We start from the raw sequence: 24,702 nt of genomic DNA on the forward strand, positions 1-24,702 counted from the left end.
CTGAAGAAGTGGGGGCACCAAGGTGGTCAGCACCATGAAATCATCCCACTGATGGAGCTGGAGCCAAAGCCAAAGGCGTGGTGGGAAAAACAGGAGTGCCATCTCCTCCCTGGTAGTGTCACCTCGTCTTTGGTGGTGTCACCTCCTCCTTGGTGGTGCCACCACCTCTCCAAAGGTGCCACCACCTCTCCAAAGGTGCCACCCAGTATGATTTACAGCTCCCTCTTCCCCAAGGTGTGCCAGCATCCCCAGACCATCTCAGTAGGCTCTCGGGGACATGGTGGAGGAGGAGATACGGTGCTCCAGGATCTGCAGCAGCACACAGCACCCCTCCAACACTGCTCCTTTCCTGCTTCCCCAGGTGCCGAGCCCCTCTTCCACGACATGGACAGCGACGATACCTCACTGAGCAACCTGGGCGACTGCTTCCTTGCCACGGCGGATGCGGGGCCACTGCAGGCACGGGTGGGAAACCCCATCGACCACCTCTACTCCATGCAGAGCTCCTACTTCACCTCCTGAGCGCAGCGGAGCCCCGCGACGGGAGGCCGGCACGCGGCGTTTTGTAGCTCGGGATGCCCAGGGACCCAGCGAGTTTTGGGTTGCGTAGTTTCACGTTTCTCTTAGGAAATCCTAGGGTTAGGGGCAGGAGTGGGTTTGGCAGCTGGCGGGTTGGTTTTCAAATTCCCACGTGAATATAGAAAGCTAGAGACGTCCCCCCGTGCGGCGGGACGGGGCTGTGTGTGTGTGTTTGTGTGTGTGGGCACGCGCGCGTGAGCGGAGCCGTGCGGCCGTGTGCGGTGGCGTCCCGCACGGGCGCACCCTCCGGGTTGTTGCACCCACAAAGTTTATTCCTAAGTCTATCAGAAATTTACTGTACAGCAAAAGTAACTTTATTTTCAGCGCGAACCGTATTTAAGGAAATGCTCGATGCACTTAAGTTATGAGATGAGATAATTTACTTTTTATAAACGCCACGTTTAGGTTGCAAAAGCCCGGTGGCAGGGCAGGAACACCGGCTCGTGTCAGGCGGTAGGTCTGGGTTTCGGGGCCGGTTATTTTTGGTGCTCTCAGGTTGCCCCACTGCTTTTGAACCCCACGGCAGGGACCAGCTCCTCCGCCAGCAGGTCGGTGGGGACAACGAGGTGGCCACGTCCCGTCCTTGCCACTCGTGGTGGCTGGGAGATCGGTGCTGGAGCTCAGGGACATCCCCAACTCTCTCCCTGACCAGCGACCCATCCCAAATCCTCAGATACGGGTGCTGGAGAGGTGTGAGGTGCTGTCCTGGCTCCAGGAGCCACCAGCCCACGCCACCACCCCTTGTCTGAAGGAGGAAGGAGCCCTGCGCCTCCCACCCCACGTGCGGGTCCACCTCTCCAAGTTCTCCTCCAGGCTGAGCTCTCAGCCGACCCTCACCTCATCCCCCTCTCGTTTCCATGCGTTGTGTCCTTTTGTGCTGCTGTTCCCAAACGATGTAAGCGACCGCCTGTAAAGACATGCAAGTGACTGTGAGGCTCGAAACGCCGGCGCGTGGCCCCCGTACGGCCTGACACTGAATGTAGCGGGGCCCGGAGGCGGCCGGCCCGGCGGGAGGTGCTGAGGCACCGACAGGAATCGCGTAGCAAGGTGAAATTAAAAAAAAAAAAAAAAATCTCTGAAAAAAAACACCAAACATGCCTGGTCTCTTCTTGTGTGTCACATCAACTCAGGAGGGAATGGGTTTGGATAATCTCCCAGGTCAGCAAGGGAAAATACATGGGAAAGCTTCTATTTTCTATATTCTATTTCTTTATTTCTTCTTTTCTTTTCTATATGGGAAATCTGCTCATTGGGTTTTAGATATCAAATATTCTCTGGTTTGTCACTCAATTCACCTTGGAGGATCCTTAGTGGCCAATGGATGGAGGTGGGTGGCTGTGGAAGGTGACACAAATCTCGCTGGTGCCCACTGAATTAACTACTAATTTTTAATCACTGCACAGGCTCCATTTTCTCTTGACAATTACATTTTTATTACAAACCTCTGAGCCCCTCTCTGGCCCGTGCTGCCTCTAACATAAGGCTGGAATACACACAAGGAAAATGGGACAAATATCGAGCATGGAGGAAAATGGGACAAATATCGAGCTTTCCACGGAGAGTTAAATGAGCTGTATTGAACTGCGAGGTCTTCTCCAGCAGAGGTATCTCAGCTGTGCTGGCTTGCTCGTTTGGGATGTAATTAGTGAGCCACAGGTGAAGGTGTTGCAGGAGAGAGAGCAAAACCCTATAAAAACAGGACTCACAGGTTGCCTGGGTTTGGGAGGAGGTAAGAAGATGTGCTCTAGGAAGCTGCATGGCCTGATTTGAGGTCTTGTGAAGGACAGCAAGGTAGGTGCTTGTGGGCAAGATCTGTGTTTCTAAAGCCCTGCTCTTCCTGAGAGGAAACTGGATGTTGGGATGGGGTCCCTGCTCCATCTTCCTGCTCTAGGAAGGTGGCTGGGCTTTGCTGGTATGGGTGGGTTGGAAAATTATTGCTTGGGGTTTTCCTGTTGCTTGGTGGTCTTGGGGAAAGTCTGGATGGTGTTAGTGGGGCAGAGAGTGTCAGGGTGAGGGTAGTACTCACTATGGGATGAAGGTGAGGATGTGCTCTGCTTGGGGAAAGGGATTTGGGGAGGATAGAGTATGGGTGGTGGGGAGGAGCTGCTGTGGGCTGCGAAGCCAGTATGAGTCTGATTTGTAGGATCCAGGTGTAGCTAATGGCTGGGTTAACACTAGCTGGGTTTACAATAGAAAAAAAAAAAAAGGATATTTTCATTATTAATCATTAAAATTGCTTTAAAAATTCTCCTCACTTTCATGTTTCTTAAAACATAGTTTTAATATTTTTCTTAGGAAAAAAATGGTTTAAAGATAAAAGGGTTGTCTTCTCCACCCACAGCTATCTCCTATTTGAAAAACATTCACCTCCATCAGTCTGCTTTCCGTCAGCCCACCTATCGATTTATACTTATGAGATTACTTCCAAAATACTCCCCCCCATAAAACCCATGTCACACAGGCTGGTTGACTACTTCTTTTAAAGTCTTGCAATGATATAATGACAATATAATAACAGTATCTTAAAGTGTGTGCATATAATTTTATGAAATGATTATATAGAGAGTGGATATGTATGTTTTGGGGGAAGGATTGGTATTGTGGAAGTGGGCAGGATATCATCTAGCAAAATTAGCAGAGTTCATGGTCTTAAACCTGCCCTTTTCTGCATTTGGCTTGTTCTTGGCACAGTCCTCATGGTAATGGTGCAATGCCCACATGAGTCCTCTCATCTGGCTGTGATGCTCTGCTGTGCCTTATTTCAGCCTGGAGACTGACCCTGCCAAAGCAAAGCCATCTGAGCATTGTCTCCTGAGGTGAAGGATGGAGATGCTGTGACAAATGACTTCTTGTGGGTTGTAGGATCCTGGGCTGGATGCCTGTGGTGCTGCTCTGCCATGCTGTGCTCCATGCCCAAGCCACCTCAGCCCTAGGGTGAACGACAGCTTCTTGTCAAACCCAGGGAGAAAAGAGCAAGGTCTGACATTTGGAAAAAAAAAAAAAAAAAGGCTCTGTGTTGCTCTCCAAGGCAAGGGCAATGGCAGGAAGGGGTTGGGAGCCAATCTTCATATCTTTAGTGACTCAGTGAACAAAGCCCTCTCTGTTCAGGCCCTGCTCAGTGGCCAAGATCAAGCCAGAGATTGCTTTTCAGTTGAGGACACTGATTAGATGATACTGATAGGCAGGAACGAGCTAGCTCTGAGTGATATTATGTTAATTAACTTGGTCTTTGTGAATGGATGGGATGGGATCCTGGGGCAGACTGCAAAGAAACTCAAAATGGACTTGGCCAATACTGGCTGCGTTTGCACCTGGGTGGTATTTCCAGGTATTTGTAGGCAACCTGCAGTGTGCAGGCACAGGAGGAAGAAACCTGCCTGGAAAGGATATGACCTTGTAGATGAGGTGCTCTAGGAAATCCTCCTAGATAGATGCAGGCAGGGTCTTTCCCTGAAAGCAAACCTGGGAGGTGGCAAATGGTGCTTTTCTGGGGGGAAAAGGCAAAGCTTTGGTTGCTCCTGTCACCTTTCCAGAGTGAAATCACTTGCCAGATGTCTGATATCTATAGTGATGTTGTTCTGGGCATAAGATGTCACCTGCCATCAGAAAATGCTTGTCTTGTGACACATGATGTGGCTCAAACCACTGAGGATGAGTGCCTCGGCCTTATGGTAGGTGTGTGAGCAGGATCCCAGGTAGCACCAGCTGGCCAGGTGCCTTTGCTGAGTTTTCTTCCACTGCTCATCTGCATCAGTTCCTTTAAAAAAAAAAAAAAAAAAAAAAAAACTTTTTAAAAATGGTAAAGACTTGCAATAGAAAGTCAGGAAAAGCCCTTCAGGTGTAAAAAGGTGAATCGTGGTTTCTTATCTTGCTGGAGATCAGACCAAATTCCTGTCTCTGTTCCCCCAGTGGCAGGGTGTTGGTCATGGAAAGGTTATCTCGTCGGCTGTACACCTCCTGGATGCTGATGTGGAGGTTGACGTGTAAGTTCAGAGGCTGAGGATGAGTGTATCCAACCAAAAGCCGTGTCAAAACACTCCAAGTGATCAAATACTGACAGCTCTTTTGGTGAAGAACAGCAGCTTCCCAGCGCCCCGGGCCCTCCGAGCTGCTGCTTCAGAGGGAGATCAGGTTTCTCCTGTGGTGACCCTGTGAACAGGGGGCTCATTCAGGAGGATGCTCAGAGGCTGGATCACAGTCTGGGGGCAGAGAAAATCCCTGCCAGAGGGCAGGGAGCATCATAAGGCTGACAGACCCTGCGGCACAGAGATGGGGAGCTGGTGGCAAGCCCCAGTAGGCAGTGCCCTGGTGTCCTTACCAGCTTGGTGGCTTCACATGGGGATGATAAAGAACCAATGACCCTTTATTGGCCAGTCTTAATTAGGACTTTTGGAAAGCCCAGGCAGGCTTGGTGCTCTGCAGAGCATCTTTGGCATCTGAGATTGATGCAGAAACTGGCTGGCCCCCAACAGCTCCAGCTCTCCTCATGCTCTGTTCCTTGCAGTACAAATGCAATAATATCTGCTTGGGAGGAGAGGGGCTGTGAAGGGAGGTATCCTAGGAGCCTCCAGCTTCTCTGTGCTTTCCCAGAGAACATCTGCAAGGAAACAAGCCTGTGCTCAACACAACTCAATAATACGTGAGCATGGAGGGCCCCGAGGCTGTGCGCGGGAGGAGGATATGGAAAATAGCGAAAAACCACCCGTTTGCTGAGTGAGGCAGGGACCGTATGGAAAATATAGCATGAGGTCATGGAAGTAAAGATGTAGCGTAATGCCTGTGCCTTGGGTGGCTGGTTCTGTTGTCCTGACAACCTCGTGCTGGTGTCCCAGCGTTGGAGGGCTTGGCTCTGTGGTTGGGAACATGGAGGTATTTGGGAGGTAACTGGAGAGCCCCCAAGGAGCATGGGAAGAGGAGACCAGCGAAACTCCTTCCAAAAGGATCAGCTGGAGCCTGCCAGAAGCCGTAACCGCCTGCTGGCTGCGTGGTCTCCTCCTGGAGTAGGCGGAGGGGTGAGGAAGGAGCGGTGACATCCTGGGGCTGCCAACAGGAGAGCTGCTGCAGGCAGGGCCAGCGGCGCCCCACGGTGCTGGGGGCTGGGGCACAGACCCCATGCGAGGGGAGCTGGAGAAGCCCTGGACGTGGTGGTTAAAGGACAGCAGCAAAGGCAGCCAGTAAATGCAGCCCCAGGTCCTTTCCTGGGTTACCTGGGTGGTGAGATGGGGAGAGGGGCAAGGAACCCAGGGAAGTTCATCAGTGAGCCTGGCAAGGAGCTGGACTAATGAAGCCCAAAGATGGGTGCTGTCCTCAGAGGTATTGTGTGGTGGTGGGACACCATGGGGACTGTGGGACCCAGAAATGGCTGTAGAAACTGGGTTGCTGTGCCTCTTCCCTGGGCCTTCCAGTTCCCATCAATTAGAGGCTAATCACTTGCTCCAGAAAGCTTTTAAGTGCAAGCGAGCTGATTTGAGATGATGAAATTGCCTCTTAATTGATTATTCCTGCAGTTTAACAGCTGTTTCCCTGACTTGCTTATTTTTCCCTTCCCCTGGAACAAAAACCTGCTGTTGGTAGGAGCAGCTCACCTCCAGCCAGGAGCAGACGAGGAGCTGACAAATGCCTGTGGCCGTGCTGGGAAAAGGCTCCCCGAGGAAATACCGATAAGCAGCAGGGATGCTGCACTTCTGGGCATCCCCGTGATGGCCCAAAGCAGCTGTGTTGGGCAGGAAGGAGCCTGATTCCACCCTGCAGCCCCAGGCCACCTGAGCTTATAGGTGCTGCCTGACCGCGTGCACAGGGCCAGCCCCTGTCGATAGCATCGGGGTGAGTACAGTAGGTGCTTTGTGGCTGGGGGGGATCTGGTTACTTGGGAACAGCTCTGCGCCCGGGGAAGATGATGACAGTGTGCTAGGGGGAAGGAGGGCTTGGAAAAATAATTGATGTGCCAATTTGTGAGCTCCCCTGGGATTGTTTGGGGTGCTTCAGTCACTGGGCTCCCTGCACCCAGTGGATGACCTGTTTTTCATCCATCCCTCTTGCCTGAATCAGTGCTGCTGTGGGGGCTTGTGCTCACCACAGCCCCCCTGGGAGATACGCTCCTAGCTGCTATTGCAGGTCCCACTCTGTATCCCAGCAATTTCCCTGCCTTTCTGTTCTTCTTAGAAATTCTTCATTATAAGGGTGGTGAGGCCCTGGCACAGGCTGCCCAGAGGAGCCGTGGCTGCCCTATCCCTGGCATTGCCCAGGGCCAGGCTGGATGGGGCTTGGGGCAGCCTGGGTGGGTGGGAGGTGTCCCTGCAGGGTTCTCTGCCCCAGGAACCTGTGGATTTCAGACAGCTGAGGTGAGACCCATGAGTCTGCTGCTGGCTTGTTCCTTCCCTCTACCAGGAGACCTGGCCATGATGGGGCAGGGATGTGCAAGCTTCTTTCTCTGCAGGTATCTTGAGTTGCTCTATAACTGACCCTGGTGGGGCTTTCTGCTCCATGGGATGTGTTGGTGATGGAGCTCAGCTAAGAGGTAAAAGGCTCAGGAAGTCCATGGGAAACAGAGCAGTGAAATATAGGGATGGTGATGAAACTTTGCCATCTGCTCCAGGGCAAACCGACTGCGGGGAGCACTCAGAGCAGTGCCAACACGAACTTGCTCCTGCGATGTGTCTGCAGCCCTGCTGGTGCAGGGACCTGCTGGAGGTGGCACCTCAGCTGCTGGTCCCTAACACATCCTGCTGTGCACCTGGAGCTGTCCCTTTATTTTGGAGGTGGATGGGAAGCTGAGTGCTGCTGGTAACAGCTCGGCCATCCAAGGAGAGGCTGTCCAAGGTGTTTTTCCTGGGACAACACAACCTGGTGTCCCGTCCGTGTGCCATAGCCCCAACCCAGGGCTCAGTGATACCCAGCTGAAACCCCAACCCCTTTAAACCGTGGACCCAGGCAGATTTCCCTCGCGGGGTGAGTGGATCCAGTTTCATTGCTAATGGGTTTCCCAGGATTTGCAGATGTGAATTGCTCGCATTCCTGACTCCAAGGTGAGCGCAGGTGCATCGGACGGTCCCCGTGAGTCCTCCCCACCTCCCGGGCGAGCGCACAGAGCCGCTATTGTGCGGTGAGGAGCATCGCCTCCTCCGTGCCCCTGGGGTGCTTGGGGTGCTGCTGCCTGGGTGGCGTGGTCGCCTTCTCAAGGTCCCTGCTCCTTCTCCTGCAGGGGAGCAGCAGCTTTTGCAAGTGAGAGTCAAACCCCGACCTGCCCCTCGGGCTCTTGTTCAGGGGTCCAAGGAAAAGCAGCCGCGGGTTCAAACCGCCCTCCTCGAGCTCGCTCTGCTCAGACTGCAGGACTATTTAACACGCTTCAGCTTCTTATAAAGTTTCTGTCAAGAAGGATTAGCAGCAGGCTGACAGATTGCTATTACAGCCCCAGTGAACTTTTAATACCTGCCAGTAAATTCTGCCAGTCCCTTAAATCCTCTTGCGGGTGCTCGGTTTGGGGAGAAAAGGTTGCTGCTTGCAGTGCTGGTATGGAGAGTGCCTCTGCCTCTCTCCGAGCTGTCAGTGTCAAGAAATGACCTCTGGGGGTTCTGATATTGTCCTCCACAGGGTCTCAAAAGAGCCTCTGTGAAGGTGAATTCACCTCTGTGTAGGTGAATTTCATCCTTTCTCCCTGTGGGGTGAGGCACTGTTGATGGATGCCTGGGGCTGGAGGTCCCCAGGGTGCAGGAGGGACTGGCACCTTCAGGGGAGGCAGCTGGGTGTGGGTGGAGGTTGTTGGGGTGGTTGGGGGCACCCTCGGGGGCTGCTGTCTGATGGCTAGGATCACAGCATTGCTTAGAGGTGAGGCCTGCCATCAGTTGCCCATCAGGCAGGCTTAAGGATGCTCAAGGAATGCTGTGGTCCAGGCACCCTGAGTACGGCTGGTACATCTGCGTGTGATTTTTTATTTTTCTTATACTGAGTCTTTTAATTGAGTTTTGATGCACCTTCCCCTATTACTGGCATTAAAACCAATATGAGTTGTGTGAGAAGGAAACCCCAGTGTCCTGAATTCCTCTACGCCCTGGCAGTGATGGGGCTGATGTGGGTAACAGCATGGTGCTGCAGCTTAAGCTGCTTCTCTCCAGGATCCCTGTGCCCTTGTGGGTACAAGCATATCTCCCACTCCTTTTTTATCCCACAGCTTGTTTTTCAGTTTCTAAATCCTGGAAGCATAGCATGTGCAGGAAGATATTTACTATGTGGGATAGTTTCCAATTGACCCAGATGTGGAAAGTTTGAAACAGCCTTTGCCAGGCTCCTTAAAAAAAAAAAAAAAAAAAAAAGGCAGATGTCACCTAGTATTTAGTGGAGGGTTCATGAATTTTTGCATGCTTAGGACCAAAAAAAAAAAAACCTGGAAATTGTTTTTGGCCAGTCTTTCTCCCATAGTGCCTCTGAGTACTTTCTCCTCTTTGGGTTTCTCAAGGTTTTGCTTAATGGGACACATGTTGTCCCAGCAGGTAACTGCATCCAGAGTCTTTTGAAATGCCATCTTTCTGCTGCACAGCCTTGGATGAATTTGTGTAGCTTGGCAGAGACACCATCATTCAACAAGAGGCTGCAGCCCAGCAAGATGTCTTGTTTCACATGGCCAATGTGTGGTTGATGCTTTGGCTTCCTTCCTGCATAATGTGCCTCCAGGCACCCAGCAAGAGCTGCAGAGGTGGGTGCTGTCACCCTCTTGCTGTGGGCCAAGGAGGTGTTTGATGTGGTTTGGTGGGGTTGAAGTTGCCCAAGAAACCCTAGCCAAAAGCAGAGTAGACCTGTGTGGCTAGCATGAGCCAGGCCACAGAGCTCCCTGGTGGCAAGTGTTTGGTGGATGCTGGTCCAGGGGAGCCCTATGGAGGGTTTGGGGGAGGAAAATTTGGTCCCAAAGCTGTCCCAGTCTGCTGCCCATAGAGAGCTTGAGCAGGAAAGTGGGACTCCTTGGTTTCCCATCGCTTGTCCCAACCCTGCTTGATCTGGGTTAACTTGGGTGGCTGCTCTTCAAGCTTTTTTTTTTTTTTTTATTGCACAGCAAAATGCTTTTTTGGGAAAGCCAGGCTATCATCCCCCCAAACAGCAAACTCCAAACCTGAAAGAGAAAGGGCCCTTTGAAGTGAGCTGCCCGAACGCGACGTGTGACATCAGAGAGATGGCAGATAGCTGGCAGAACAAGGCTGCCTTTCAGCCTGCCCCGGCCCCGGCCGGTGCGTGCTTTACACCCCACCTCCCCACGCTGGAGATGAAAGATGCCCCAGGCAGCCTGCCTGACCCCGTTGCTTCTGCTATCTCCACTTGATTGCACAGTGTTTTGCTCCAAACAATCCTTCACTGTCTGGGCCGCACAGGTGAATCTCCCGGCTTGGCTGGCGAGCGGGGATGCCGCGCATAGCAGGGCTGCTTTGTCGCGGTCGCTCGCCTGCTTATACGGGGTGGTTTCTTAGGGCAGGCATTGTTCGACGGCAGGGCACGGAGGAGGGGTGGGGGGAAAGGGATGGAGCAGGACCGGGTGGCCCAGGGGCAGGGAAAGGGGGTGCAGAGTGAAGGAGCATCCCTGGGGACCTCATGGGGTGGCGAGCAGGTGGGTGAGCACAGAAGCTTGTGCTGGATGCCGTGGGCTTTGCTCCAAGAAGGGATCTGAATGAATGGATTTGACATTTTTTTTTTTTCCTCTATTTGTTTCTCTGTTCAACCTGCTTTGGTGTCCAAAGCAAGCTGGTCTCCCACCTTGGGTCCTTGCTTTAAAAAGGTGTGGTGGAAGGAGGACATTTGCCTGCATGCCTATGCTGAAAGGAAAATCTTTGAGAGTCCACTCAGTCTTGAGACAATGAATTTGTGTAGAAGATGAGTTGTGGTAAAATAGATGCAAATTAAGCACACATCAAATTAAGCAGTCTGGAGGACAGCGAGTCTGAGGGACCAAGCAGGTGGGCTCAAGAAAGCTCTGAGTGTTCAAGTGGCACCAGGGATGTGCCCACACAACCTCCTCAGTAGGTTTTTTCTGAGCTAATGCAATCCCAGAGGCATGTCCTAGATTCGTGTGAGTTGGGGCATGAGTCAAAACTCTGAAGGGTATCCGAGCAGCTGAGCTCCCATAAGATCTGAGCACCCTTTTGACCTCTACCGAAAAGATCAGAGCCAAGTTTTCCCTGGCGCTCAGAGACTTGTAAAGGCTGAATGCCCTAAAATCAATGTTACTAGTGGGAACATGGAAATTAATTGTGTCAATCTATCACTCATCTTCCCCTATTACATTCAGTGATTGGAACTTGGCCTCCAGTGCATGAACAAAGTGTCTTCTGTGACAGGTAGCTGCTGCGCAGGGGGTGGCTGCATGGCTGAGTGGTGGAGAGGGGAGGATGAAATAAAAGTTTGGGCTCAACATTTTGTGTTTTTTTTTTTTTTTTTTCCCTCAATGTAATGTTTTCCTTGCTTGGGGCTATTAAGGTCAAGGTGACATTAAAATAGGACAGAGAATAAAGGAGGTAAAACAGCAAGAGGTTGACAGAGGAGGGGAGAAGTATAGGGGTAAATTTCGGATTATTTTTGTGAATTGTCTTAGAGTAGTGCCAAGAAATAACACCAAGATGATGGGTGACCTGTAAATTGACAACGGGGCCTTTCAGGATGCTGTGTAGGCATTATTCAGGTACCTCCAAAAAACTGCTTAGGGCCGGGCCATTTGAAGATGTGAGTGACACTGGTGCTTTGGGTACTTTGGCATCTTCATTATTGCCCCATCCACATGTGACCTGTAGGCCGCAGGGAGCCAGGTGGCACTGGTGGTGACCTCTTCTTCCTCATCTTCATACACAGCCAGCTTGGGAACAGGGTGAGGTGGGTGTCCCAGTTGTGGCTGTGAACCAGCTGGGGCTCCTGATGGCAGGAGAGCAGATGTAACTGAGCTCCCTTCAAGGGACCAAGCTGGGCAGTGGTACCAGAGCTCAGACTGGGGCTGAAGTGACTCCACCTGGCTGTGGTTTGAAGCTCAGACCATGTCATGCTGAATAGCTCTTCTAAAACTGTGCAGAAATTTCAGCTTTGCCACAGAGCTGCGCTGTTTTGCCCAGGGGAGAAGCTGCTTCCCACCCAAGGTCACTGCTGAACCTTGTGCCATGAAGAAAAAACGAAGTTGTCTGCTGCAGCTGAGCCTTTTGGAGGTTCCTCTGCTAATAGCAAATATCTTGGGGCTTGGAGGTTTCACTGATGCCCATGTCCAACAGAATCTATGCCCCAGGCATGGAGCTTGGCAGAGCCCCCTGTGTGACCAAGGCAGCGATGCTCCCCTGGTGCTGCTGTTTGGGAGCTTTCCTCCAGCCTTTTTTCTGCTCCCTTCTTTCTTGCAGCTGGAAAAATGAGTCAGGGAATGAAGCTGAGGAGGATTAACCACAGAATGAGGGGTCTCCTGCCCTCTGCTCACCCCCTGGGTTGGAGTCTCAAGGAGCTCATGGTCCTGAGCTTTTCCAGCCTCCCTGTGTGCTGTCACCTTGAGGATGGGACCACAGCTGTCCCAGCATGTGGGGCCGCTGCCCATCCATCCCCTTTCTACCTCTCCTTCATTAAGGCACCGATCCCTTCCCGATAACGAGGGGGCTTCTGTTGGACAAAACCTGCCAATTAGTCATTCTGGCTGGGTATAAACGCGGCACTTGAACAGCTGAGGGGACGGCGGGCAGTCCTGCCCCTTCTCGCGGCGTTGCCAAGCTTGCCATTAACACAATGTGACAACTAATCTCTCTATAGCATCTGACCGAGCAGTTTTAATTAATAGCTCCGTACGCCTGCACACACGCCCGCACCCCCTCTGCTGAGCGCAGGTACCGCATGCCTTCAAATCTCCTTCCTTCACAGCCCGCGCTGACAAAAGGCACAAAAATACCTTGTTCTGCCCCCAAATTGGGGAAATTCTGAGCTGCTGGGACCAGCCCTGGTGTTGGGAGCCCGCAGGGATGGTGACCCTGGAGGGAAGCAGGGAGCAGAAAGCAGGCAGCTGTGGTCTGCTGGAGATGATAAATCAGTAATGAACCTGGGAGCCCCTGCACTTCTACACCATCCTGTTGGAAAAGCCCCTCTGGCTGGGAAGATTCACCCAGCCTGGAGGAGTTGTTCGTGGTGGGAAGGTGCAGGGGCTCCTGCTTTGTTTTCTTCTTCTGGAGAGATGTCTCTCCCCTCGGGGAGACAGAAGGTGTGCAGGACACTGGGGTGGTATCTTGGGTCTGCTTTCCTGGAGATAGGGTCTGGGGAGTAAGTGGGTGGCAGCCCAGCCTCCTGCTGCTGCCCGTCCAGCCCTGCATCCCTCTGGCTTGGTCCTTGCTGGTGCCTCCCGGCCCGGCTCAAGTTCCTCTTCAGTCCCCCTCGTGTTTTTTAGGGGCTGCTGTCCTCAGAGGATGTCTCTGCCTTGCTCTGGCAATCAGCACCCTGCGTGCGGCAGGGGTTGGGACCACCCAAAAACACCTCAGCCCCCAAGACAACTTGTAGGGAAACGCTCCAGCCTCCCAAATCTGGGTCCTAATGGGATGTCCCCAAATCTTAGAGCATGACCTGGCCACGCCATGCTGGGCAAAGCTGCTTCTAGCTCTCCTTCTGCCTGTGGTGCTCCTCTCCATCCCGCAGCGGTGCCCGGGACGCGGCAGCACTAAGGGGGAGCGGCGCAGAAGCTGGCACCCCCTGGCATCCCCCGGCACGGCGGCGGCAGGCGGACACGAGCCCTGCCCCATCTGCCTGCACGGCAGCGCGGCGGGGAGCTAATGAGAAGCAAGGTGAGAGGCAGGAGACGCGCTGACAACTCGCTGGCTCCGCAAGCTGCCGGTGGCACGTGGGCAGCAGAAGGACGGCATCTGCCCCCCCCCCTCTCCTTTACCCCCCTTTCTCTCTCTCCCGGCATCTCCAGCCTCATAATGAGGTTATTACTGGTTATTACTGGCCCGCTGCTTGACGGCCGGCACCAGCATCCCTCGCCTCGTCCTCGCCCCAATTCCCACTTGTGGCTCCGTGAAGGGTCCCCCTGCCCTCGCTCCCGGTTTTGGCACAGGGCTTTGTGGACGGGGGGGGCTGGCTTTGACCTTGCTTGCGGAGGAGACGCTGCCAAACTCTGCCTGTCCGCCCCCTTCCTTATCTCATGAACGCTCCTGGCCCGCTCTGGCGGTGGGAGAGGTCTCAGAGATAATTAAGTTCCTACAAGTTTTGTGGGAAGGGACAGATGATGGGGAAAGGCGCGAGCAGGGCTTCTCCAGCGGGCAGGGCCCGTACTGGGGAGCTGATTCTTGCTCACAAAGCTCAGAGGAAGAAATTCTGCAGGCAGGGCTGGCTCTGAAAGCTGGAGATGGTGCTGAGCTGCGGGCTTTCCTGCCCCGGGTCTGCTTGGAGAAGAAGGAGGCTGCTTAAGGACACAAAGCTCGGTGCCAGAGGGCAGCACCAGCCGTCAGCCACCTCGTGGAAGCAGGGTCTAAAAGTCTCCCGAGGCTTTTCCTTGTCCCACCCCATCCAACAGCAACTGCAAACGGCCTTGCTGAGCCAATCGGCCCCGGCACGCTATTAACCTTTACATTAATCACTCGTGCAGCAAACAGCGAGTTGCCAAACTCCTCCGACACCCAAAGACTTGCAAACCGTGCCGTGAAATGCTGAGCGTGGTAGCACAGGCACCGTGCTGCTCGTGCTCAGCCAGGCCCCAGGTTTTTGTCCCTTCCCAAATTAACACGCTGACTTTGTGCTTAGGCGAAGGAAGAAGTGATGCTGCCACTAACCCGCAGCTGGCAGGCACGCGCGGTTTGCTCTCCTCCACCCATGGAAGGGGACACGGGCGTGATGCAAAAGCCCAGAGGTGGCTGTGCAGAAGCTGGTGGCTTTGGTTTTCCATGCAGTGACAAGGGGTGCCGGGCAGGGACCGGGCAGCGTTTCGCCTCCCGGAGCAGCTGGCACGGATGTCGCAGCCGATCACGTCGGGGAAGGAGGTGAGCAGGAAAGCGGTGACACCTCGCCTACGGCGCCCTGCTGTCGGGGGGCAGATGTGGAGGCCGACACATGTTCGCCATGCCGCTAATTAATCACGTCCGTGGCAGTGCCCCGCTCTGCGTGAAGGGCACGGGGGTCCCAGTGGTCGTCCCCGCTCCGTCCTTTTGGCTGCACCGACCCCCTCCAGGACCCAATGCAGCTGAAAGGAGTTTAAAGAGGGAGGAAAGGGGATCTTCTCCCCACCCCAGAGAGCTGCAACTTCTAATTAATACTTAGCAAGGGCTTTTTTTTGCAGGAAAAGAAAATATATTTATTGAGAAATGTGATTTGGGGTGTGTGTTCCTGTTCTGCCCTGGAATGGCTGGCAGAAGCCAAGCATCTCTGCTCAAATTCGGCTCACCGAAGAGGTAAATTAAGGCACCTTTATCCAGCTTTCTTAGGAGCCAAAGGAAGGGGATCCCAGCAGAATGCCACACATTTGCCCAAAGGATTGGGGACGGGGCAGCAGCAGGGTCGGGGATCGGGTCCCTGCTCGGCAGCGCGGGCTGCAGCCTCCTCTGGTGGCCGAGCCCGGGGCCAGATCTTGCTCTTTTTTTAAAATTTATTTATTTATTTTTCTTTCTCTATTTTTCTTTCATTTTCTTTTTCTTTTTTTTTTTTTTCTTTCTTCCCCCCCCCTCTTTCTATTTTTTTTCCATTTCTTTCTTTCTTTCTTTTTTTTTTTTTTTCCTTTACTTTCTTTTTTCTTTTTTCTTTTTTTCTTTTATATGATGGGACTGCTTTTATTGGGCAGCTCAGTCCTATAATGATATATAAGGCGGCTCCCTTGCTGCCCAGCTCTCAGGGCCTCTTCTTGCTTACCATGAGGGTCTCATCCCCCATGACACCAAACAGAGATGCTCCGAGCAGCAGCATCCACTCCACCTCACCGTCAGGAAAGGAGGCCTTGATGCTCTCAGCTTCCCAGCCCAGCTCTTCCCTGTGATGGATTCTGCATGGATTGCCTCCAGATTGGGCAAGCCTTCTGCATGTAATCCCTTCCCTGCGTTGCACAAGTCCTCCTGCGTGTTTCCACTAAGAAAGGAAAAGCCCAGAAACTTCTGCAGCTGGAGGTATGGCACGCAGCGCAGCAAAGGTTTGGAGCTGTATAAAAACACTCGGATTTATAGCTCCCCTCTTCACGGGAGCTTCCCATTAGAAAAATAAATCTGATTGAGGTTCGTGGTCTTAAAAACACAGCACAGGAAAACACAGACACCTATGGGCAGAGGAGCCCCTGCTAAGCTCAGTGTTTGACTCCTGTTCCTCTCCTCTCAAGCAGGGAAAAGCTCAATGCAGACAGTCCGGAGGCACAGCCCAGGTTTTGGGGTGCTCTCAAGACAGTTTCTCCTCCTCCTCTCTTTCCCCCATCAGCTCTCCCCTGGTGTCCCCAGTGCCACCAGCCTGGGGCTCAGCCTGGCCGCGCTGTCCCCAAACCCAGAGCTCCCCCTGCATCTCCCCAGGCCAGGAGCACAAACCAAAGGCACCGCCTTCAACTTCCCCAGTTTCTCCCTTTTTGAACATCCTGAGCTTATTCCCGCAGCAGGGGTGGTTTTATTTTATTTTATTATTTCCCTTTGCTGAAATTCCTTGGGGGATCTGCAGAGAAATGGAAACATGCGCAAGGCGCCGCGGGACAGAGGGCTGGGCTGCGAGCAGCTCTCATCTGGCGTGGTCTTTGCTTCCTGCCCTTCGGGAGGAAAGTCACAGCACGAGTGACAAAGGCTCATAAATTCTGCCGAGAGATTCAGCCCTTTCTGGAAAAAAAAAAAATCAAAAAAAAAAAATCTGGTTGCTCGCTGGAGTGGGACAGAGAGTTGGGTGTGACGTGGGGTAAGGAAAGTTTCTGCAAATGTCGGTTCCTTAATTAATATTAATGCCTCCCCGGCTTTTTATCTCTGCTTTAAATAAAAGGGATCCAGCCGTGGCAGAGTTCCCACCACATTAAGAAACTCATGAAAGCGGCGTGATGGATGCCTTCGGAGATGGCTCTCATTAGCGTCTAATCCTTCCCATCAGCCCCACTTGTCCCTGACACTTTGAGCTTGTTAACCTTTTTTTGCAGCACTTTTCAGGGAGAGCTGAAACTGGGGCAAAATTGCACTGGTTTGGGTTTCAGCTGAATCCTCCCCAAAATACCATTTTCCCCTGTTTATAGCCATGTTGCAATGAGCAGCTGCCAGACCTCCAGGGACCTCTGAGCCCCACCAGACCTTGAGGGACCGACCCACCCGTGCCATGTGGAAATGGGATGCTCTGTGGGCTTACAAAACCTTCTGGATACTCAGAAAACCCTGCCAAGAGGCTGCCCAAGCTGCTGGGGCTGCCAAGAGTGGCTCTTCTTTGGTTCTTGAGATCTACAACGACATGGAGCTTTGGCACCCAGGGGGACGAGCAGGTCCTGGCCCTGCTGGAGGAGAAAGGTATCCCAAAATCAGGGCAGCTGCTGCACTTGGAGGGTGGTTGAGCACTGGAGGCAGCAGGGGGGTCCCCAGCCCTGGAGGTGCTCGAGGGATGTGTGGACGTGGCACTGGGGGACTTGGGTTAGTGGTGGGACCTGGTGACCCTGAGGGTCTTTTTCCGAGCTAGATGGCTGTGGGATTTTATAACACGTCTCTGGGCACTGAGAGCGATGGTTCGAGTGTGTCTCACAGCCAAAAAATTGCACCGAGGCTTTGAATTAGGTGGCTGCAAAGCCAGGTGGGGGAAATAAACCAACGAGGTCCTTCGTGAGCAAGCCGTGCAGCCGAGGGCGGCCGCTTTTTTGTCTGCTTTCCACTAGAGGTAGCTGGAGCCACGCACAAGCCACCGCCAGCCGGGGGATCGCCACATCCCAGCCCCAGATCTGCAGCAATTCAAGCCATTAGCCTGCCACCGCCAAAAGCAGGAGGTGTTTCCATGCAGCCCCCCTCTCACAGGCTCCATCCTTGTGTGCCGGCCCTGCTCGAGCTTGGGTGGCAAAGCCCGTGTCTGGGGGTATTTCACAAGAAGCCAGGAAAAAAAAAATAATATTCCTATTCCCCTCTGCTACTGGAGTTCATCACACGGATTCTCAGCCCCAGGGAAAGATGTCTGCAGTGCTGGAGGAGAGCAAACTGCTTTTAGCTGCTTGTTCTTGCAGAGGGGGAAGAGGGTGGGAGCTTGGTGCTTTGAGGGGGTGTTTGGTGGAAATATATATCTATATTTATTATTATTTTCTTTTTTTTTGGAGAGGAAGGAGGATTTTGTGCCGGGCAGCTACTGCCGGGGAGTCGCAATAACCTTGCAAAGCAAGGAGGGAAATAAGGTCGGGAGGAGCGGGGATTATCTGCCTTCCCCGCTCCCAGAGGGATTTTAGCCCTGACTTTTAATAATAGCGAGGAAAGAGGCACACTCCTTGCCTGCCCAGAGGGAAAGGCCCTCGGAGCACAACGAATCAGCCAGAAAAAGCTCTTTTTTATCTCACCTCACCACCCCCACGGAGGCGGCCGTGCAGCACCCACCCCATGCCTGCCCCAGCCAGGGGTCAGGGTCCCACCTCGTGCCCCCACCCTGGCCGTGCCTTGCTGCTGGTGGCCGTGGGGCTCGCAGGGACACGGGCGCTGGCACTGGTGCTGAAGGTCTCTAGCTGCCATGACCTCTTTGCTTAGGTCTTGTGGCCATCACCAGTCCCGTTGGCTTGGCCACCTTGGTCCATCGGGGGGGATGAGGCCAATGGATGGGGTGAAAGAAACCTTTTTGGAGGCACCTCCTTGTGGCACCTTGTGTTTCGTTCCTCTGCAGGGCTACTAAGCCCTAAACCAAGGCTGGAAGATGCTCTCAAGAGGGAGTCATTGCCCTTTCCTGCCGTTCTCCATGGGGTTTGCTGGGGTTTGAGGGCAGTGGAGCTCTCTGCAGGGTGCCAGGGAGCTTTGACGGATGAGGACTGTTAATATTGAACATATAATTACGCTGGCTGAGGCCGAGAGTCCTTCTGAGGCGGTGCGCAAGGAGGGCATCAATATTAAGGCGAGTTACTAAATGTATCTACCCTAAAGGTGAACTGAAAGGCGTTGCAGAGGCCCCCGTCCCGCAGCAGGGTCTCTGTTGAGCTGCAGTGCCCCTCAAGGGGTCTCTTGGGCTTGGGGTGAGACCGAGTCCTGCCCAAATCAGGGGGCAGCTTGCCAGGAAAGCCACGCACAGGCTTAAAATGCTTATTTTCAAGGACTTCTTGGGTTAATTAATAGGAAGCAATATTAATGGGGCTGGGGCTTTTAGGGTGGACGTGTTTCTGGGGCTGGCTTCCAACAGAAGCTGCTCTCAGTGCGTGCCCCAGCTCCGGGTGGTGGGGCTGGAAAGGGCTTTGGGTGCCGGTGGCATCGGGCTGTCTCCTGACCTGAGAGGTTCCTGTTTGGTTTTGGTTTTGTTTTATTGGTAAAGGAAAGGAAATACTTTCCCCCTATCAAAAATGAATGAAAACTTATAAAATCTCGACCAGGTTTATTTATTGCCTCACCTATTAAAATAGCCACAGATCTATTCAAGTGTGGGGGCTGCGCTTTAGCTTGCCTTTTCCATGAGTCACAGAACACGTGTTTTGTTTTGTTTTGTTTTTTTTTATTCTTTTATTATTTTTTTAATGGAAACAATATTGCTGAGTTTCTCACAAGGTGAAAATGTGCTGGAGGATGCCAAGGGCCTGGCACCTTGTGGGGTAGCACAGCTGACACCGTCCCATGCCCCTGCACCCGATGCCATCCCGATGGCCCCACGGCAGCAGTCTGAGACACCAGATCTCCTCCCACCCAAATCAGCAGCTTTCCCAGCCCTAAACTGGGAGCCACCCACTGCCAGTGAGTGGCAACTTGGTTAAAGGAGGCAGAAAAGCTGCTCTGGCCACCAGCTGGGACTCATCCCCAATCCTCTCCACCAGCAGCAAGCTGTTTCCAGCAGCTGTGCTCAATGCTGCTGCCGGCCCCGTACCTGCCTGTCTGCACAGGGTTAGGCATTTGTGCCTGAATTTGTGTGTTTTGGTGTGGGAGAGCTTGCCACACACACGCATGACCTCCTGGACCTCCCTTGTTTGGCATCCCATGAAAAACTCCATGCCAAGCCAGCCCAACACGAGCTGATTTATTTGTGCTGGAAGGGGACACGCTTTGCTGTCCTAACACCAGATGCCCAAAATATGTTAAATCAAACCCCAGAATAGAAAATGCCTCTGTTTTTTTTTCCCCCTTTCTTTGTCCCCCATGGCAGGATAAGGCTGGAGGAAGCAGGGAGAGCAGCTGAGAGCTGCCTTTGGGGGAGCCGGGCGGCTCTGCGGGATGCTCTGCCCAGCACCCGCATCCCTGTGCCCTGCAGCATTGGGGCAGGGGTGCCTTTGTGCAGGATACCAGCAGATTTAGGGCATCATAAATTGCATTTAAAAGTTACCCACAGTGCTGTTGGCCGGGCTTGGTGTTATTCACGGCGTTTTCTATGTACAGCAGGCACCAGTTTTACACAGGCCCCTGAGAAGCAGCAGGGAGCTGGTGCCTCCCTCCACGGCATGGGGCCGGTTCTGACTTTCTGCTGCTGCTTCTTGGTGTGGATCACGCCAGGGACGGCCTCAGCCACATCCCCAGGAGGCCGTTTCCCCATGGCAGCCCCACAGCCCCCTCACCGCGTCCAAGAAAAAGCTTTATTTATACCCATTTAGCCGCCTGCCTTTTACATAATTGCAATCATTAACCTTCTCGCTTAATGAAGAACGTGGCTGGGGGCTGCCGGACCCCTCCCGGGCTGCGTGGCCGATTCCTGCCCACCGCAACGCCTCGGTCGGCCGAGACGTCCTCTGGATTTGGCCAGGGGCAGCAGGGACCCCAAACCTCCCTCCTGGTGCTGGCGGCAGTGGGATTTCGGCTCCCCGTGCCCGCGGGGCCGGCGGGGCTGGCGCTGGCATCTCGTCTCGGCGGAGAAGTCATCCGCGCTGACCACGGGGAGGGTTTTTTGCCCGCCAGGTCCCACTTTGCTCCCCTATATTTAGCCCGTTATGAATATGGAAGAGCGTTGAAAATGATTCGGGCAGACATCCCTCTGTCCAGCCGAATAACGTCAGTGGTGCTCGTGGGGAAGGCAGCGCTCGCCCTGACAGGGGCCCCCGCCTGCCCCCCGCGCCGGGGCAGAGCACGGCCAGCAGAAACCCACCCTGCTGGCCTCGCACACCCCATCCTGGCTGTTTGGGGTGCTGCAGGAGGACCCCATAGGATGCCCACCCCACACCCCCTGCCCCAGGTCCCAGCTGGCTGTGGTTCCCCCCAGGGAAGGGGCACAGCGGGGACGCCGAGCGGTGCCCAGCTGCGCGCCCAGCACCGGGGGCAAGGCAGCCTTCTCCCTGCTCCTGCCACCCCCCCGGTGCCCCCCGGCCACCCGCTGCATCCCGTGGAGATGCAGAGCTGAAGATCTGGTGTTAAATCCTTGCTTCCCCTCCTGGGAAGTGTCCCAGAAGCGTTTGGGCATCCTCCTGCCCCACATCCCCGGGCATTGTCACATCCTCCTGTCCCCTGTTGTAATGGGGTTGGGGCAGCCTGTGGGGTGCTCCTGGTGGAGACAGAGCCAGGGCACAAGGGCCATCAGCTCCCAGCCCGCTCGCTGTCACACAGGGGACAGCGGTGGCACTTGGGGTGGCCTCTCCATGCTGCCCAGGCGCTTTTGGGGCACCCACCCCTCTTATCCCACTGCCTCCTGCCCTTTGCATCGCCCTGTCCCAAAAGCCAGGCAGGACGGGGGGATATCTCCCCCCCAAAAAGACCCCTCCAGCCCCATTTTGCTGTCTGGGGGGGGTTGAGGCTTATGGTTGCTTTTGAGCATCGTGGAAAAGAGGGAAAACAGCTTTATTCAAGCCGTTAATGAAATGTCATTTGTGATTCCCTTCCATGGGCATCACGTGGAGGGCCAGGGGGGGCCGGAGCTGCAGCCCCCTCGGTTGCACTGGCTCAGGGGTGCTGCTGGTTGCATTTGTTCCTTTTTTTTTTTTTTTTTTTTTTGGAAGAGGGGGAAATGTTTAAAAGCATCACCATGAGGCCACCCCTTCCCCATGGGGGTCCTGCAGAGCCTCGCTGCCCCCCCCCACCCTGCACCAAAAGCCGCCCCGCGCCCCGATTCCTCCCACCCCTTCCCAATTTCTGCAGGAGCCTCCGCGGCCGTTAGCGGGTTTCACTAATCTTTCTGTCAGTGGGGTACTTGATGGCAATTGGAAACTAATTAACGTTCATCTCGGCGGCTAATCGCATCAAAAACCCACCGCGGCGGCCTCGTGAAATAACGGCGGCGCGAGCTTTGGGGGGGTCCTGATCGAGCTCCCCCAAACCAGGAGGGTCCCCAAAAGCCCAGGGGTGGGCCAAGGGGGTCACATCCTGCCACCACCAGCCCCAGGACCTGGTTTCTGACCTCCTGAGCCTCCTCCCTCCGGCCAGGGGGATGCGAGGGGTGAGAAGGACAGTGCTGGGAGGTGGTCCTGCTGCATGGGGACGCCTTTAGGAAGCCGGGTGAAAACCCCGTGCTGCTGTTGGGGTGCTTTCCCCCTCCTGGAGCAGCAGCCCGGGGTGGCAGCGAGCCCACCAAGGCTCGAGGAGCAGGAGGAAGAGTCCTGGCTGCAGCCACACGCCTCTACTGCCTCCCCACAAAAGGCAGCATCCACGCAGCCAGGAAAGAGCCTGAGGGCAGGGACAGCCCCGGTGACCTTCAGAGGACACCCAGCAGACGGGATGAGGCCCTGATAGGGCCGGACAGGTACGCCCTGGGGTGCTCCCCACCTGGCTGTGCGCAGCAGAGCCCCCCCAAGAGGCTCCCCAGCAGCCTTCAGCCACGATCAGCTTCAACCCTGCTCGCCAGCTGCAGGTTTTGTCCCTTCCAGCGCACGTCAGGGTCCGGAGAGGAGGAAGAAAAAACCCTATAAGGAAAGACCCTATAAGGAAAAACCCTATAAGGAAAAACACTATGCGGAAAAACCCTATAGGTTTGTACAGTGTGAGCCCTGGTGCTGGGTAAAGCCAAGGTGATGGCTGCGCATCCATGTATTTAAATAGGGTTTTTTGTGGGAGCAGGGCGCACCCATCTCCTTAGTGCCTAATAGGGCTGTCTCCATCAATACACCCCAAAAAAAGAGCTTAATTAACTTTGCTTGAGACACTTCCACCTGTCCCTGTGTAAATGCATAGGTGTGTAAACGTGGGCACTCCTGTGATGCTCATCTCGCCCCAGGGGTGTTTCTGCCCCTCGTGGGGCCGCTGCCAAAATGCAGCCTCTGTAGGGTACGGGGTGGGATGCACCGAGCCGGGTGTCCTGCCTGGATCAGCCACCAGGATGCTGCTGCAATAACAGGGTAAAGATTTTAATGGGAATTAGCCACGCGTTGAAGGTAGGACAGGCTCCTCGCCTTCCCTCTTCTGGTTTTCTTTTTTTTTTTCCTTCCATGTGACTGGAAGCTTATTAACGAGATGAGAGGCTGGAGCCTAATTAGCAGCAGGACGAGGGAGACATGCTGGAGCTGAGTCAGCGAGCGGGAGGGAGCATCGCCTGGCTGCTTCCAAATGTCCCCAAAATGTCCCCAAAATGTCCCCAAATTGTCCTGAAATGGGACAGGCCCGTGCCCCTTGCCCGTGCCCCTCGCCCCCTCGCCATGCCGCCCACAGCCCCAGCAAGCATCCTGTAGGGACTAGGAAGAAAACAAAGAAAAATCGCAGCAGGAAAATTTATTAAAGAACAAAAAAATCTTTATTTTTTTTCCCTTCCTTCTGCCACCCCGTGCCTGCTCAGGAGGTTTTAGGGGCGGACAGACCTGGCAGGACGGGGACGTGCCTCGGTATCAGGCTGCCCAGGCGCCGCTCCTGTAATTTGCACCTTGTGAAGGCGATAGCAGGCGTGTAGCTCTGGCTTCATTTGCATTTTTAATTAGCTGGGATCTCGCAGCACCTCTGGGCTCCCCTGCCCTTGCTGGGGCCAGCGGTGGCTGCTTGCTAACGGGGGCGATTTTTGGGGTCGAATGAAGCGTTTTGGTGGCCTGCAGGGCACGGAGAGCCCAGAGGTGGCTCCCAGCCCTCCAGCACCCAGGGCAAGGCACAGAGACCTCGGCTTGTCACCGTCACCCGTGGCTGTGCCCACCCAGGCTCCTTCCTCCCCACCCTCCTCCTCCTCCTCCACCCCACCCCTCCGTCCCCTTTTTCCTTGTTGCACCCGAGAGCAGCTCTCCCGCTTCATTATCCCTCTCCTGAACGCAATCCCCCTCTAAAGCTATTAAAACTCAACCTCATTAGCAATAATTAAAAGGTGGAGTGCACGTTCCCAGTGGATCCTGCATCCAGGCTGGGTCATTTTTTTATTTTATTTTTATTTTCCCAGACTCCGACACCCGCTGTGACGCCCCGGGAGGTCCCCACGGTGCCAGCGGGGCAGGGCCATGGGGACAGCTCCGTCCCCTGCCCGCCCCGGGGGGCTCTGCCTGCAAATAAAAAAGATTTTACTACAAAGCCGAGCGGCTCCAAAGAGTGATGGGCTGGCTGGCGAGACCCACTCAGGTTTATGGCGGCCGTAAGTTATAGGCTCCCGGTGAACTGGAGGAAACACAACAATCACCCTTTATAGGCGAAACTTCCCGCAGTATATTAAATTCCCCGGCAAACAGACACGGGGTTTACTGCCGACCGTAACTTTAATGCCTCCAAACCACTCGGTTATTTCAGAGGGATTATGAATAACCGGGGCGGGGGTGTTGGGAATAGCTGCCAGCGGGGTTGGGCCTGGTGGGGATGAGCCCCGGGGATGCTCCCTCTGCACTGGGATGGTGTCCGGCAGCACTGGTGCCACTGGTGGGAGGGCTCTGCTCCCAGAAAGGCTTCTGCAGCATCTGCTGGGGCCAGACATGGGCTGCTGAGCTTTATTATTTTATTTTATTTTATTTTATTTTATTTTATTTTATTTTATTTTATTTTATTTTATTTTATTTTATTTTATTTTATTTTATTTTATTTTTTAATTTTAATTTTATTTTACTTTTTTTTTTCCTCTTTTCATCTTCCTTTCCTTTCCTTTCCTTTCCTTTCCTTTCCTTTCCTTTCCTTTCCTTTCCTTTCCTTTCCTTTCCTTTCCTTTCCTTTCCTTTCCTTTCCTTTCCTTTCCTTTCCT

General features: G+C 53.9%; 1 protein-coding gene and 1 long non-coding RNA gene across 2 annotated transcripts in view; both read left to right on the forward strand.

The window, feature by feature from the left end:
- LMX1A (LIM homeobox transcription factor 1 alpha) overlaps nt 1–1,542 on the forward strand; it is a 28,484-nt gene extending 26,942 nt beyond the window's left edge. The window contains exon 9 of the mRNA XM_084528684.1: nt 362–1,542. Within this exon, the coding sequence (XP_084384810.1) occupies nt 362–522 (161 nt within the window). The 3' untranslated portion in view covers nt 523–1,542. The remainder of the gene's footprint in view (nt 1–361) is intronic.
- Nucleotides 1,543–2,294: 752 nt separating this feature from the next.
- Nucleotides 2,295–8,599, forward strand: LOC311440775. Its single transcript, XR_014695569.1, has 3 exons — nt 2,295–2,370; nt 6,154–6,402; nt 7,175–8,599. It is a non-coding gene; the product is annotated as an uncharacterized lncRNA (long non-coding RNA).
- Nucleotides 8,600–24,702: the final 16,103 nt, after the last annotated feature.

Source organism: Aythya ferina (genome assembly GCF_964211825.1).
Source record: "Aythya ferina genome assembly, chromosome: 8".
NCBI lineage: Eukaryota > Metazoa > Chordata > Aves > Anseriformes > Anatidae > Aythya > Aythya ferina.